At 38.2% G+C, this 17,031-nt stretch overlaps 1 protein-coding gene and 1 long non-coding RNA gene across 2 annotated transcripts; both read left to right on the top strand.

Moving 5' to 3' along the window:
* Positions 1-1,029: 1,029 nt before the first annotated feature.
* LOC121263782 (vacuolar protein-sorting-associated protein 33 homolog) lies at positions 1,030-16,700 on the top strand. The gene is given in 23 exon segments (XM_041166859.1): positions 1,030-1,198; positions 1,309-1,348; positions 1,618-1,698; positions 2,022-2,028; positions 2,031-2,215; positions 2,316-2,426; positions 2,536-2,601; positions 2,772-2,879; positions 3,031-3,075; positions 3,649-3,705; positions 4,211-4,305; positions 5,540-5,591; positions 5,744-5,800; positions 6,048-6,110; positions 6,203-6,309; positions 13,791-13,913; positions 14,005-14,086; positions 14,165-14,235; positions 14,475-14,555; positions 15,233-15,290; positions 15,417-15,478; positions 16,157-16,250; positions 16,458-16,700. Coding segments are annotated over 23 exon segments (1,788 nt in total). The 5' UTR covers positions 1,030-1,145; the 3' UTR covers positions 16,548-16,700.
* Positions 15,485-16,037, top strand: LOC121263791. Its single transcript, XR_005940346.1, has 2 exons — positions 15,485-15,616; positions 15,705-16,037. It is a non-coding gene; the product is annotated as an uncharacterized LOC121263791 (long non-coding RNA).
* Positions 16,701-17,031: the final 331 nt, after the last annotated feature.

Here is a 17,031-nt window from a genome sequence, read left to right on the forward strand (position 1 = left end):
TGCATCATATCACCCGTTTTTTCTTTTATCTTTTTTTAAATCACGAACTGCTTATTAAAGATGAAAATCGGTTTGGAGAATCCACGTCATGTCTAAAATTATAATTGCAAAAAGAAAAACCAAGCGAGTTTTCAAAGGAGAAATGTTAGCCACAAAATATTTCATCTTATCGTTTTAATTTTTTTAAATTTTTATATAAAATATAAAAAAATAATTTAATTTTTTTAAAATATAAAATAAAAATTATATTTTAATAATATTTTATTTAATTTTTAATAAAATATCTTATCTTATCTAAATTGAGTAGCCAAACAATACCTAAAATAATCATGATCTATAACATTCAATTACATTGACGTCATAAGACGCTAGAGAAGGGACACATGCTCCATAATTTTCATTGCAACTTTAGAAGAGTTGGATTGCTTGACTTTTGGGTAATTTCACTCACTTGCGAAATACAAGTTGAAGTTGTGCATGTGGATCCACCACGCACTTCCCACGACTAAATACTTAGCTGCATGGCTCTGCTCGTGACTCACCGCTCAAATATTTGAATACGATGTTGCCAACGTAACGTTCCTAGCTACTAACTTTATGTCGTGAAATCTGTGAATTAACAAAACAGGTTTAAATATTATATTTTTTATTATTTAAATATACTTATTGCAATGAAATCGCTTAAACTTTCTATTATTTAAATGTTCATAAAAGGAAAAAAGATTGGTCTTTTCAATAAACTTTAAGGGCTTATTTAGTAACATCGATAAATAGTTTTTAATACAATTTCTTAAAAAAATACTTATTTTTAAATATTAGAAATAATAAATAAATAAATAATGACAAAAGAGTTGCTTGAAAATACTCAATGATAATAAATTATAAGGAACTAAACAGATCATTACCCCGGCGTATTTGGGTTGTCGTTGCAGATTCCCAAGCCCACCCATCTGTAGTCAGTGAAAGGCCTAATAACAACCTAGTAATCCCTTTCCAGCATTCCAACCTCAGACCATGTTTTCAAAGCACAAGAAACAGTGTCCAGGCCCATTCTAAGGTTTCAACCTGTCGATCACCTTCCCCTTCCAGGCTCCACGGGCAGAAAAGCGAGATTCTCAGCTCGTACAGGGGGAAATTTCGCTCCAATGGCTCAAGTTCCGAACCTAGACAATGCTCCTCTCAATCTCACGTCCCTCAGGTATACAATACCTATTTTTCTTATTTTATTTTTCTCACCTTTTTTTTTTTTTTTTTAAATGTAGTCATCCGTTGATTTTTTTTTTTTTTTTTTTTTGGGATCATATTCAGGGAACAGTCCCAGAAGGAGCTCATAAATATCCTCAAGAATGTGAGTCGCCTCGCTTTATGATTTCTATGTTTGTTTACGGAGCAAACACATGAAAATAAAATAGCCATGGGAAGCCGTGGCTGCTTTCGGTTCAGTGGAATTTATTATTTATGTATTACCGGTCGTCAACCGTTGATATATATCAGATTTGAAATCTATATTTATTTTGTGTTTTCCTATTTCATTTGGAAAGTTATAGGGTTTGAATTTGGTTAATGATCTTAAATATTGATTTGCAATTATATATTTTCTTTCGCTGAGATTTACAGATTCGAGGGAAAAAGTGCTTGATAATCGATCCAAAGCTTGGAGGCTCTCTCTCATCGATCATCCAGACGTCACTTCTGAAGGCATTCCTCTTCAACCCTACTCAGTCTTTATGTGCTATCAGGCCCTGTTGGATAGAATTTGGATATGAGAAAATCTACGCACTCAGTTACTTCGATTTGTACCTGATCGGCATATTTATTTCTCTCTTCCGTTAATTCGAGACATTCTATTGTTTTGGGAAAAAGGTCCGCAAGAATATCATAGTCCGGCCAAAACAAGCGGAGCTCGCTCAATGAATAAGCTCCCCCCCCCCCCCCCCCCCCCAACCAAAAAAAAAAATAAAAACTAGTTAAAGTGTTGCAATTTGCTGCTATTTTGAGAGATTTCTGCTAATTGAAAACAGGAACATGGGTAGAATTGCGGCATCTTTCAGCGGAGCCAATTCAATCTGACTGCACCAAAGTGGTTTTCCTTGTCCGTTCTAAGATTGATTTGATGAAATTCATATGTTCAAATGTTCATAATGATATATCAAAAGGGCTCCAAAGGGAATACCATGTTTATTTTGTCCCTCGCCGTGCAGTTGTGTGCGAGAAGGTAAACATTTGTTGGTGGTTTATCTGTTTGCACAACCTAACACAACTTTAATGCGATTAATACCCATGCGTTTAGTTTAAGTATCTTTTTTGTTATGCAGGTCCTTGAGGATGAAAAGGTTCATCAGTTGATGACTATAGGAGAGTACCCACTGTACATAGTTCCATTTGATGAGGATGTCTTATCATTTGAGCTCGATCTTGCGTATAAAGTATGGAAAGAACTGCTTTGCATAATATCTGTGGATTAATGTTAATTATTTATCTTTGGGCGTTTGATGTCTTTTTTTTTTTTAATTAAACTTTGTCTCTGAATGTTAGGAAAGCCAAGTTGATGGCGATACAAGCTCGCTTTGGCATATCGCAAAAGCCATTCACAAGCTTGAGGTTGTTTGATTCTACAAATATAATTTAGTTGATTCATGTGAAGGATGAAGCCTTAGGGTAATATTGACCTATAAAGATATAATAGGTGTTTCAAATAAAAAGGACTAATATGATTATATATACTCTTATTTATAATCCTTGTATTTATCTTAAAGTTTTGCATTGATTAGTTTTCTTTCGGAGTGATACCAAATGTGAGGGCCAAAGGCAAAGCATCGGTGCGTGTTGCAGACATCCTAAACCGCATGCAAGCTGAGGAACCGGTTAACTCACCTGATGTAATTATGCATTACTTGAAACTCCTTTGGAAGCAAACTAGCCCTAAAAATCAAAATTTTATAGTTTTTTTTTTTTATAAGTAAAAATCAACATTTTATAGTGATGTGCACTTTGTCTCCTCCACTAATTTTTTTTAAATATATATTTCAGATGGTTGTGCCAGAGATAAATACACTCATCCTTTTAGATAGGGAGGTAATGTTCGGCTTCTCCTCCTCCTCCTCTCTCTCTCTCTCTCTCTCTCTCTCTCTCCCACTCCTCTCTCTCTCTCTCTCTCTCTCTCTCTCTCTCTCTCTCTCTCCCCCACACACACACACGTCAAATGACATCATGGTAGTTGAAAATGATAATGATAATGCATATTAACCTACTGGCCTTGGAGAATTAGCCCAGTATAGTTTGTCCTAAAATAAAGCAAGTGTAACCAGCATAACTGACCCCAAGTGAAAAGTAAGCCAAAAGATGATTAAACTCAACTTTACTTATTTTAGAAAGATAAACTACCTTCCTTGTATCACTAAACCGGCATGCATAGGCAATGCTCTTGTATATGTCCCGTATACTTGGGCCTTTGTCTATTGTTATGATCAATAAGATTTTGTTTACCAATCAAATAGAAGGATAAACTTGATACTAAAAGAAATACTGAGTTACTGTTAAGAATTTTCTCACTTCAGTCAAGCTATTACATTGCTGAATTGTAGATTTATGATGTCTACGTTGTCAGATCCATGTTGTTGTCTAAAGTTAGCTATTCTTTGGCTGCAGGTGGATATGGTCACTCCTATGTGTTCTCAATTGACATACGAGGGGCTGATTGATGAGGTTAGGTGATGCTGGGGTCCCATAGTTATCCAATGTATAATTGTTGTAGGATGATAGATCATGCCAGTGGAATTGAGTGATTGATACAAATGATGCTTTATTGTTCCCCTTGATTTACTTATAAAAAAAATGTTGCTCATGATTTTCCATTGTACATGTTTAGATAGCCTGGTGAAGTCAAAAAAAAGAAAGAAAAAGAAATTGTTTCTAGGGGAATTAGGGTTAATTATACTTATAAAAAAAGGGTTATGATTTTTCTTTACAAATGTGCAATTAGGAATTTAGCTGTGTTCTTAACATTATATCTTATTTCCGAACCTCTAATTTTGTGTGAGCATCAGATACTTTTATTTTTCTTAGTGCCAAAGCTAAATCATCAAAGCTCAATCTTCTGAGAGACATTATCTTTAATACTTTCCTCCGTTGGATTGCAATGAAATAGTTATAGATTTGTTTCTGGTTATATGGATTTTGTTATAAGCTCTCTCTAATAGGTTCACTGCAGTTTCTGCATATAAATAATGGGTCCGTGGAGCTTGATGCATTGATCATGGGTGTCCAACAAGAGGGAAAAAAGATAAAAGTACCACTCAATTCAAGGTAAAAAATATTGTCTCTGCTTGATGTATCTTGCTGCTCTATATTCTTTTTAAATTAGTGAAATAATATTTGCACACCAAGATTGATTTCCGTACAGATGGCAAAACATTAGTGCGGTGCTAACGGACTAATATTTATGTTACTTTTCATATTTTTAGAGTTTTTTTTAATTCCGTATTTTTAGTGTAATTCATGTTGGTGCAGGAATTGCCAGTTTTTTTTTTTTTTTTTAATAAGTAATAAAAGATTTTATTCCCAAGAACTAGGCATAAGCCCAAGTACACAGGACGTATAAAAAGGAAATTCCTTCCAAAAACGAAAGGAAAACTAAAACAGATTCTGGAAATTATTTTCCATTACAAAAGCTTTAGTCCACAAACTCAAAGTACTAAAGAAAAAATCCCTAAGTTCTCCCAATGAACGTTCTTTGTCTTCGAAGCATCTCCTATTCATTTCAAGCCATATGCACCACATGAGACAAGAAGGAATCATCTTCCAAACACAAGCCGCATTCTTGTAACCCGTCTACCCTACCAATAAACCCACCACGTCCTTGGGCAATATCCAAAGTAAACCAGTCCGATTAAAAAGCTCACTCCACAAGAACCTGGCCACTTCACAATGAAGAAAGAGGTGATTAACAGATTCCCCATCCCTCTTGCACATGACACACCAATCAGCAATGTTCATACCTCTCCTTCTAAGATTTTCAGTTGTCAACACTTTGCCCAAGGATACCACCCAAAGAAAAAGCAACCTTGGAAGGAACTTTCACTTTCCATATGTATTTCCAGGGAAATTCACAACTCCTGTGACTGGTTAATATTCTGTAAAAAGAGGACACTGAGAACTTAGAATTTCCTGCAGGAATCCACAGCATGCTGTTCTCCCTACCTAGCATCAACTTTGAACTGTAAAGCTCTTCTAGAAAAGCCTTAACATCATCCACTTCCCAGTCATTAACATCCCCAATAAAGATAATGTTCCACTGAATATTATTATCAATGCAACAGGAAGACTTTCCTACAGCTGCATTTTGATCCCTTGCAATTCTGAAAAGAGAGGGAAAGTCCAGCTTAAGTGAAGAATTCCACACACTACAAGTCATTCCACAGGAATTGCCAGTTGTCTCAAATGATTCATTAAATATATTATTTTCCTTGGTTTTTTTCATTCTCAACTTTACTTCTTCCTTATTGTCCTGTTCATTTACTCTGGGTTGTTTGAATTTTAGTGACAAGCTGTTTAAGGAGATAAGGGATCTCAACTTCGAAGTTGTTGTCCAGGTTGATTTATTTGAACCAGTTTACAATACTTCAGATTATTGCTTATATCTCTATTTCCAAATCCTTTTCTATTGTCAGTTGTCCCTCAATTATGATAGCTATTTTTTCTTGGAATTCTATTTTCTTAGTTGCCATCTGCAGTATGATTGCAGATTCTACGTCAGAAAGCAACATCCATGAAACAGGATTACACAGAGATGACAACAACTGTAAGTGAATGGTTTAACATCTAAACTTAATTAACATTTTCGCCTATGATTGTTGCCAGCTAGAACATTTTCATGAAACTGATGTCATTACTGGAATACATGTCCCCAATATTTTCAACCAAATCTTGACATTATACTGCACGTATATATTTCAATCCTCAAAACACAGATAGTATCTCAACGCTTCCCTTTCAAGCAGTCTAACTGTATTGAAGTGTTTTCTGATGGAATGCTTTGTTATTCACAGACGCAGACGGTTTCTGAATTAAAGGACTTTGTAAAAAAGCTAAACTCATTGCCAGAAATGACTGTAAGTATTTTCCCTTTTTTTTTTCAAAAAAAAATTGATACCTAGTAATGGCATTTCCAATTGATTTGATTTGCTGTAAATTATTGCATTAGAGACACATAAATCTTGCTCAGCATCTGTCGACATTCACATCAAAGCCATCATTTCTTGGGCAACTTGACATGGAACACACAATTGTTGAGGCAGAGAGCTATGACATGTGAGCTGAATTTATACTCTTTATCTCTAACTTTTGACAACCTAACATGTGTGTTGCTTTTATCTTTCACTTATCAAAAAAAGTGTTGGTTTTATCTTTTCATCTATGATATATGTGAATAGACTCGACTGCAAAAGCATGCTTGTTTGCTTTTATAGTTGGAGTGTAAGTGATTTACTCAAATTTCACTACTAAGAGTTTTTGTTCTGCTAATATCATGTTTAACTGATAAAAAAAATGTTCTTCTGATATCATGTTTGGTTTATTTAACAATTACCTTCTTGTTTGCTATCTCAGATAACACCTTTCTGTTCCTGACAGTTGTTTGAATTTCTTTTTTTGATAATTAATAAGAATTTTGTTATCACAAACAGGCATAGCCCAGGTACACAGGAAATATACATAGGAAATACCTACTACACTCTAGAAAACAGGAAAACAAAAACAGAAATAGATTCAGTACATTCTCATAATTCCTTTCAAAGATCTTAGCCCACAAACTCAAAGTAGGAAAGAAAAAGTTTTGAAGATCTTCAAAAGAGTGCTCCTTGTCTTCAAAACATCTCCCATTTCTTTCCAGCCAAAGACACCACATTAAACACAAAGGAATCATTCTCCATCTGGCAGCAACCTCTTTCCTCACCTCACAACCCTGCCAACATGCAAGAAGCTCCACAACTTCCTTAGGCATCACCCGAAATAAACCTATCCAACCAATAACCTCATACCACAAAGAGTTTGCCACCTCACAATGTAAAAACAGATGATTTACAAATTCTTCATCCTTCTTGCACATGAGACACCAATCGGCTATACACAAACCATATTTTTTAAGATTTTCCATAGTCAATACTTTCCCTAGAGCAACCACCCAACTGAAGAACGCCACCTTTGTAGGTACCTTCACGCTCCAAATGCTTTTCCATGGAAATACACAGTCAACATGACAATTAAGCACCTTATAATAAGAACTGATTGAAAACCTGAAATTTCCAGTATCGTCCCACATTAGCCTATCCTTTCTTCCCTGTATCACTTTTGAATTATAAATCCTTCCCAAAAAGTCTGATACAACATTAACTTTCCAATCATTTGGATTTCTAATAAAGTCAATATTCCATAAAATATTATCATTCGTACATTGAAGATAATATGCCACAACAACATTTTGATCCCTTGCCAGCCTGTAGAGAGATGGAAAATCTGATTTAAGAGTTGATTCCCCACACCAAATGCCATGCTAAAAGAAAATCCTCTTCCATTCCCCCACCTTAAATTTAATATGTTTAGAAAACTCCCCCCCAACCTTTCCCAATAAACTTCCATAAACTCACTCCATGCACTCCTCTAACTTCTTTAGAACACCAATCCCCCCACCCATTCTCATATTTTACTGCAACAACATTCTTCCCTAAAGCATCTCTCTCTTCATGATATCTCTAAAGCCATTTTCCAAGGAGTGCTTTATTAAACATTCTCAAATTTCTAACCCCCAATCCTCCACAAAAAACTGGTGGACAAACATTGTTCCAACTAACCAAATGAAACTTTTTTTCCTCTCCTTTTACTCCCCATAAGAAATTACGATAAATATTCTCAATTCTCTTAGCAACCCCAGCCAGCAAAGGGAAAAGTGAAAGAAAATAAGTGGGAAGATTAGATAAAGTATTCTTTATCAAAGTAATTCTTCCCGATTTAGACAAATATATATTTTTCCATCCAACCAACCTTTTCTCAATCTTCTCAATCACCCCATCCCAGATCAAAACAGATTTGTGAGAAGCACCCAATGGAAGACCAAGATACTTCATCGGCAATGAAGCAATCTTACACATCAAAATATTAGCCAAATCTGAAATATTGCCCACAACACCCACATGAACAATTTCATACTTGTTCAAGTTAATCTTTAGGTCCGAGACAACTTCAAAACATAACAACAATGCTCTCAAAGTTCGAATATGTTCTTGGTTGGGCTCGCTGAAAATCAACGTGTCATCGGCAAAAAGAAGATTAGATAATTTAATGCTATTCCTTTCCTTTTTTCCCACCTCAAAACCCGACAAGTGCCTTCCTTCGACCGCTACTTCCAACATTCTACTCAACACATCCATGACAAGGACAAAAAGAAAAGGAGATAGCGGATCTCCTTGTCTCAAACCACGTGAACTATTAAAGAACCCAACTGGAGTACCATTCACCGAAATGGAAAATCTCGACGTCGACATACACCATTTCTCCCCAAAGCCATATCTCCCAATCAAATACAAGAGAAAATCCCAACTAACATGGTCATATGCTTTTTACATGTCCAATTTAATCAAAATACCATATTCATTAGATTTAATTCTACTGTCCACATATTTGTTAGCAACTAAAACCAAGTCGAGGATTTGCCTCCCTCTTACAAAGGCATTTTGCTATTTCGAAATAATTTTTCCCAACACCACACTCATACGATTAGCTACCTTAGAGATTATCTTGTAAATCCCATTCACCAAACTTGTAGGCTGAATATCTTGCATCTCCACAGCTCCTACCTTTTTGGGAATAAGTGCTATAAAAGTAGCATTTAAACTTTTCTCAAATTTCATAAATGTATGAAATTCAAGAAAAACCTTCATAATATCATCCCGCACTATATCCCAACAAGATTGAAAGAAAGCCATAGAAAAACCATTCGGGCCCGGAGCCTTATCCCTTGCCATTCCTCTAACCACATCAAGAACTTCATCCTCATCAAAAGCCCTCTCCAACCCATCTGCACTTGCTTGTTCAATGGAGTAAAAAAGCAGTCCATCAAGCTTTGGCCTCCAAGCATATTCTTCACTGAACAGCTTCTCATAAAATTTGACAATGTGATCCTTAATGACTTCTTGATTTGAAATGATGTTATCGCCATCATGAAGAACCTCGATAACATTATTTTTTCGATGGAAATTCGCCATACGGTGAAAAAATCTCGTGCACTTGTCACCTTCTTTCAGCCAAAGAACCCGAGATTTTAATGCTTTAAGTTTACCAGCTAGTACAAAGCTCGGAGTACCAGAAAATGAGTATGAAGACCACCCTGACCTCACCCTATCCACAAAAACCTCTGCCTCCAACCACATATTTTCCAATTTAAAATACCGTAGCCCACTAAAAGTGCTCCCGCTCTCCAGCATAATAGGATAATGGTCAGAGCACATTCTGGATAACCTTTTCAACCTCAAATAAGGAAAACTAACCTCCCAAGAGGCTGAAACCAGAAATCTGTCCAGCCTAGACCAAGCCCTTCCATTGGACCATGTAAAATCCCCACCAACCATCGGTAAATCGATCAAACCAAGCTTAGAAATCAGATCAGAAAATTCATTCATAGCATGAGAGAAATAATTGTCCCCCACTCGCTCACTAGGGAACCGTATAATGTTGAAATCCCCTCCAAAACACCAAGGAACATCCCAACAATAATAAACACCTGCCATTTCATCCCATAAAAAGCTCCTACTATTATCCACGTTTGGACCATAAATCCCCGCAAAAGCCCATTCAGATCCGTCATCCCCACTTTTGAAATGGCAAGTAACCATAAACAGGCGCTTATGGATATCCCACTAATGGGAAGGCCTTGTGGAAGTTTGTCATTGTTGCACAGGTTGGGGAAGCATGGGGTGATTGGTGCTTGAATGAGGTATGCGGCTCACATGGGGTAGGTTTGTGGAAAAACATTAGGAAGGGTTGGGAGACTTTTAGGAGACATACACATATTGTGGTGGGCGATGGCTCTTCAGATTTTGGCATGACAAATGGTGTGGTGAACGTTGTCTCAAGACACCTTCCTTGCCATATTTGACGAGTAAAGGATGCAGCGATAGTGGACCTTTTGGCTTTTTCTAGTGGTTCCCTCAATGGAATGTGGACTTCATTAGGGCAGGCCAAGATTGGGAGTTGGAGGTTATTTCAGACTTCTATGCGGCACTGTATTCCGTATGTATGATCAAGGGCACTATGGATAGGATGTTTTGGAGCCCTTCCAAGAAAGATAAATTCACGGTCAGATCATTTCACAAAGTTTTATCGAACCCAGGTAGGCTCACATTCCCATGGGAAAGCATCTGGTAGACCAAAGCTCCTTCAAAAACAACTTTTTTTGTTTGGACAGCAGCTTTGGACAAAATCCTCACGACATATAATCTAAGGAGATGTTGATTAATGGTATTGTACTAGTGTTACATGTATAAGAAAGATGGTGAATCAGTTGATCATCTGTTTCTACATTGTGAGGTGGCCAGGACCATTTGAGCTGATTTTTTTACAGGACTTGGTTTATCATGGGTCATGCCCGGCAGATTGGTGGACTAGCATGCTGGAGAGGCCTTCGAGGGAATTCACAAGTTGCAGCAATATGGAAAATGGTCCCCATATGTATGTGTTGGTGTATTTGGCGGGAGCGAAATGATAGAAGCTTCAAAAACCAAGAGAGAACACTGGAGGAGCTGAAAGTCTTTTTCCTTAAAACATTGTTTTCCTTACTTTCTTCTTTCAGTTGTAAATTATAGCTAGGTACTTCTCATGTATACTCCTTGTGTACTTAAGCTTTGCCTATTATTATGAATAAAACTTCTTGATTACTGATAAAAAAAAAAGCAACCATAAACTCCCCCACATAATGATCTACCATCTCCACTAACCTCCTATCCCACATAACTATAATACCACCCGAAGCCTCTTTCGAAACTAATTCAATCCATCCCACACTTTGACAGTTCCATAAGTTGTTCACAATTGATTGATTAACCAGCTTCAACTTGGTTTCTTGGAAACAAATAACATCAGCTCTCCACTTTCGGGTCATATTCTTAACCCGAAGACGTTTTCTATTGTCGTTCAGCCCCCTCACATTCCAAGTGATGATTGTTGGTTTCATGGATGACTATAAACAACCCTCTCCTTGCCTTTATCTCTAAAGGCACTTCCACTCTTTGTATTATAATTAATAGAGGACGATAACCTTTTCAATTCCCTCTCCTTCTTTTGAGAGGATCTAGCCAAATAAGGTTGACCGGCCTCTATGACTATCAAGAGTGCTCTAAATTGTTCTTCATATTTGGCACGAGATTCCCACACAATCCTTGATTTCATCCACTTTCCTCATCACTCAATCGGATGAGGAATTGGGCCAATCAATTCCTGGAAGGATAGAACACAGTGGATTAGGGTCCATTTCATCTTCAGACTCCCTCTGCTCACCTGACTCACTTGCCTCTACCTCCTTCTCCCCTTCAAGAACCATCAACATCTCAGAATTAGACCTATGGGTGCAAGGGACCCCAGAAACAAAATACTCGATGGACCTAGTGACATCACTGTTTGATTCCACATCTCCCTCCACCACAACAACCCCCTCTGAAACCTTCTCAATGCCTCCAGAACATATCTCAGTAGGAGTCAATAACGACTGAGAAAAGAACCTCCCAAGCCAGAGATGAGAATCTCCCTTCTGAACATCAGGCTTGGAGGAAGGCAACAAATTCCCCTTCGCCGGAGTTGATCTCGCCACCTGAGTATCCTCAGAGAGATCGACTACCACCGTCGTCACTTTCTGTGAAGGAATCGCATCATCTTGAGCCGTCTAGGGTTTATTCTGAGACTCCTCAAAGTTCCGAATCTTAGATCTGAGCAAAAGAACAGTCGCCGTAGGATTAGCCCCAATTGGAGAGCCTCTCGAAGACTCGATTGTCGTCGTTGAGCCTACCTGTGACGACAATGTGACTATCGGGGCCACCGAGCCCTTGGGATTCTCTGACTGCGACGAAACAACCCTCTCCTTTGACGTGTCCTCCCTCTTCTCCGTCGCCGATGGGTCCTCTGCCTATGATGAGACCTCCGACACCATCTGGGGCACTATTGAAGGGTACCCACCTATCGATGGGCCTGCAAGAGTTGGGTCTCGTCTCCTCCAGACTGGGCCAGCCTGTTTCTTGGTGTTTAACAAGCTCATGGGATGTGGCCCATATCCTGGACCCAAGCCCAGGATTGCCTTTCTTTTGTCTCTTGTTGGGCCCCCTTTGACTCCTGTAACCAAACCCATTTCCTGGACCATTTGGCCCTTTGAAAGCTGCCTTTCTTTAATTAGGCCAGATTCCTCCACATTGAAGCCCATATCGACACCCCTTTCCTCCAAGCCCACTCCAACAGCTCTTTGCTCCTCTTCACACCGTATTAGAAAGTCCACTATGTCTTGAAGCATACATACCTACTCCTTCACGTCTAGTAGCGTGCTGTGTACGTTCCCCTCTGCCAGGCCGACAGTAGGCCTACCACCGCCACCCTCTTGCTGCACAGTTCCTATCCCTATGGTACGATGATCTCTGCCATACCCCTGTCCATTACCCAGACTTGCAGAGGCTCTTCTTGGGACTTCTCTAACACTGCTACCTCCACCCTTGTCACTGGGTTGCACTGGCTTCGAAGTTACCTCCAAAGCCTCCCTATAGGAACGGTGTTGCAGCTGAGGCACCACCACCATAGGTACTCTACCCCTGTTACAGTTTAGTCCTCTTCCTTTGTTTACAAAATCCCACAACGCCTCCATCATCCTTCTCCATCCCTTCACCTCCACCCCCTCTAGTACGATGATGAAACTGCGCCTACTACCACCACCGTATTCCACTATAGCCATGTATCGGCTGCGGATATTAGAGCACCTCTATGCTATGAAGCTGCAATTCCCTTCCCATACCGTGGTGTAGAAATCCTTTGTTGCACCCTCCAAACAATCCTACAGTGCTTTGGCAAGCCACTGCACCGTGGACAACCCCATTCTCACCTTATTCATCACCTTCCAACTTCTCTCAATAATGAGCAAGGAACCTCCTTCCCTTGAAAAAGAAAAAACCTTCGATTCTATCAGTAAGTGTTTAGTAGACCCCATTCTATTAACTAGCCAACTCACAACCCCATTCTCAACTTGGTTAGATTATACTCCTATCAGTGCAATGGATGCCTATTCCAAGGGCTGCCATCAGCTTCAGATATGAGAAAACACTATTACCATATTAAAAATTAACTCCGAAGGTATAAGGATGTTGTGGGAGGGGGCAGCTAAGAAGGTGAGGGGCGAACAAAACTGGTTCATGAATTTCTACTAGTGGAAACTTCTTTTCTACTTGAAAAATATAAATTGCTTGTCTTCTATGGAGTGCATTCTGAACTATCTAGCCACTCTGCTAGGCTACTTGTATCTCACTGCAAAATTCTATCAGGTGTAATTTTCCCTTTCCTCTCTTTAATTGACGATAATACCAGCTCTGAATTGGACTACTTGTATCACATGGAATAACTGAGATGGCACTTCTCTTGAGCAACTATATCGTTTATCTTGCTCTGTGCATTTCTTAATTATTCTGAAGATTTATTCTTTCCAGTCTCACATATGTATGGTTTATGGATTGGCAGTCCCCTAGATCCTAATCTAATGCATGAAATCAATGCAGATGCTTTGAGTATATTGAAGAAATGATCCATAAGCAGGAGCCTCTTGTCAATGTTCTACGTCTTCTCATCTTATTTTCTGTTACAAACTCTGGGTTGCCTAAGAAGCATTTTGACTACTTGAGGCAAGGACAGAATGTTTTATGTATTCCTTTTAATTCCTCGGGATCTACAATATAGCAAATGTTTCATTTTCATTTTTTTAACTCGGTCTAGGAGAGAATTACTCCACAGCTATGGATTTGAGCACATGGCCACGCTGAATAACTTAGAGAAAGCTGGATTGCTGAAAAAACAGGTATTACCATTTACCTTTGTAATCTAGCATTTTGTGTGCCAATGTTGGATTCATGGTAACATAATCTGATCCTTGCAGGAGACAAAAAGCAACTGGCTGACAATCAAACGCGCTCTGCAACTTGTGGTTGATGACACTGACACAGCAAAGTATATTTCTTCTTTGGTTCTGCTTCCTAAGTGAAAACTGTGATGATGGAATGTGGTTATGGCTGGTTTTTCTTTAGCGTGTTTTACGGGGCATATCGATCTCTCTCTATCTCTATCTCTCTTACATATTTTAATTTACTCTTACTGAATCTAGGTACATAAAAGGTTTTTGTAGTTTTCCTTTTTCTATTGTAACAGTGTTAATATTCTTGCTAACTCGTTTATTTCTTATGTAACAGTCCCAATGATATTGCCTATGTATTTTCTGGATATGCACCTCTTAGTATTCGTCTCATTCAGCATGCCGTTCGATCTGGATGGTGAGGTTGATTCTTTATTTGCAGTTTCTTAGAACTTATTGTCAGTTTTGATTTTCCTGGTCTTGAATAGTGTCGGTACTATATTCCTAAATTGTTGAGTTGACTTAAAAAGGAAAAAAAGACCCTAAAATGTTAATAAGTTTAGAAATTAAGCAAGCTCGATTTGATGTGGTACAGCCTCTGCCTTAAGGCCTGTAGCAGACAAGCTTTTCATGCTTTCGGCTGTGGAATAATCACAAGCCTCGTAGCTATGCTTTCGTCTGTGAGATCTAAGGCTGCGCTACCATTTCGCATGTCAGCTTAGTCTTTCAGTTTTGTGTCTGAGCTGAGTTTCCTTGTTAGGCAAAGGTTTAAGATGTTTGACATCTGACCTCATGGCACCGGAACATGGCCATAACATGGTCTCGATCCACTTCTTACTCTGCTTATTTTGGTGTCCATAGAACTGCATCTGGTCAAGAAACCATTACATCACTGACTACAATTGTGGGTCCATCCATGCATAAGTCAAGAAACCATTTCTTCAATGACGACAATTGTGGGTCCATCCATGGGAGAAGTCAAGAAACCATGCAAACAATGACTACAATTGTCTTGACTGGTCTTTAATTTTTTTTATGAATTTGCGTCTTATGGGCAACTTTATCTTTCTTGAAAGTGACCATTTGACCCTTCAGGCGTCCTATAGAAGACATTCTGAAGCTACTACCAGGACCACATTCTGAAACGAAAAGAGTAAATTTCTCCCAGTTTTATTGGCTAATTTATTTTTTCTTCAGTCGATCTCTCCAGCTTTTCTTTTCTTTTCTTTTCTTTTCTCCTTGAAATTTAAGTTATTCTGGTAAACCAACTATCTTACAGGGCAGATTCTCAAGCAGTCCATCATTTGACACGTTGCAGGGAGCTTCAGCCAATATAGACAGGTATGTTCCACTGGCCTGGCAGCTAGGATTATGCCTAACTGATATTCTTGTGATGGGTTGTTTTTTGGGTAGTGATGGATAGTCCTTTAATTGCGAGAAACCAATACAGATGCTGGAACACACTTCTGAGGGTGCGGTGTACAGGACCAGGGTTTACTCTGCAGGGGTGGGTCCGAAGGGCCCTGCCTTGGAGAGGTTCCCCGACATCAAAAAAAAAAAAAAAAAGAAGAAGAAATATTGGAAATTTAGGATCATAGGAGAATAAAATTCCTTAAGTCTATAGGTTGGCTCAAGTGGTAAGAATCGTCTTGGTGGTATGCTTCCTCCAGGTCTAAAGTTCGAACCTTTGAGTGCAAACTTCTAGGGGTCATTGCAGGGAATTTCTTCTTGAGTTACCCAAGGTGCACTTGTAGAAAACTCCTTGCTAATAGCCTATGTACCTCTGGGATTAGTCAGAACTTTGTTCTAGATACCTGGTACCAGTACAGAAATAAAAGAAATTACTTATCTGTTGATTGTTTCTTAGATGTATTTTTCCCTGATAAATAGTTTTAAAAGATCATTTTCATATAGCTGAAGCAGTTACTGCCAATTTTTTACTGCAAAAGTAATTTTCAAATGCATATAATGCCATCTCATTTCTTTATTGTGAGTCTGTGACATGTCAACATATTTCAGAGCTGCTGATGGTAGGCGCTCCCTAGTTCTTGTTGTCTTCATTGGAGGTGTAACATTTGCGGAGATATCTGCCCTCAGATTTCTCACTGCTCAGGTATGTAAAATTTAGTACATGTGGAATCCTCTAATTGCAGTTGATAATATTGGTTCATATAATTAATTCTACAATTCATACACTTTTTTCTCGCAAACTTCAAAATTGCATGACTGACCATCTTCACGAAACCTGTTGCAACGATGTTTATTTTTCTCCGTATTTGTAGGTTTCTCTAATGTTTGAGAGTGTCATTTGTTCTTGCAGGAGGGGATGGCATACGATATGATCATTGGGACGACCAAAATTGTCAGTGGCCATACCTTAGCTGAAACATTTGTGGAGAAATTGGGTTGAGGCGTAGAATTTTGTTTGTTTATTTGTTCTTTTTGTAAAGCTCTTGGGCTATGAGAGTGGAAATTTAGTGTTGTCGAATGATTTTCGGCCCATGTCGAGAGTTTGTTGTACTGATGATATATTTATTAGCTTATGCGATTAATTTTTACCGTCTTTCCTTACATAGTAACATATTAATCCTAGATAGAGCGGGCAAATGTTGCTCAATTTTTTTTTTTTTTTTGTAAAAAATTGAGATCTATTATTAAAAAATTAATTTTCTAATCATATAGATCTTGTATTTACTAACTTTTCTTCAAGAGATTACACAGCCCTAGCTAAGGGTGCAAATCGGTCGGTCCTATCCGGTTCGGAGATGGATTAAACATTTTTGGTTCATCATTTTCCCGAACTTGTAGCTATCGGTCCAGTCCGTTCGGTCCGATCTAATTATTTTTTTATTTTTTAAATTAATTAATAAAAAAATTATTTAAAATATTAAATT

The sequence above is a fragment of the Juglans microcarpa x Juglans regia genome, chromosome 1D (assembly GCF_004785595.1).
Source record: "Juglans microcarpa x Juglans regia isolate MS1-56 chromosome 1D, Jm3101_v1.0, whole genome shotgun sequence".
NCBI classification, from domain to species: domain Eukaryota; kingdom Viridiplantae; phylum Streptophyta; class Magnoliopsida; order Fagales; family Juglandaceae; genus Juglans; species Juglans microcarpa x Juglans regia.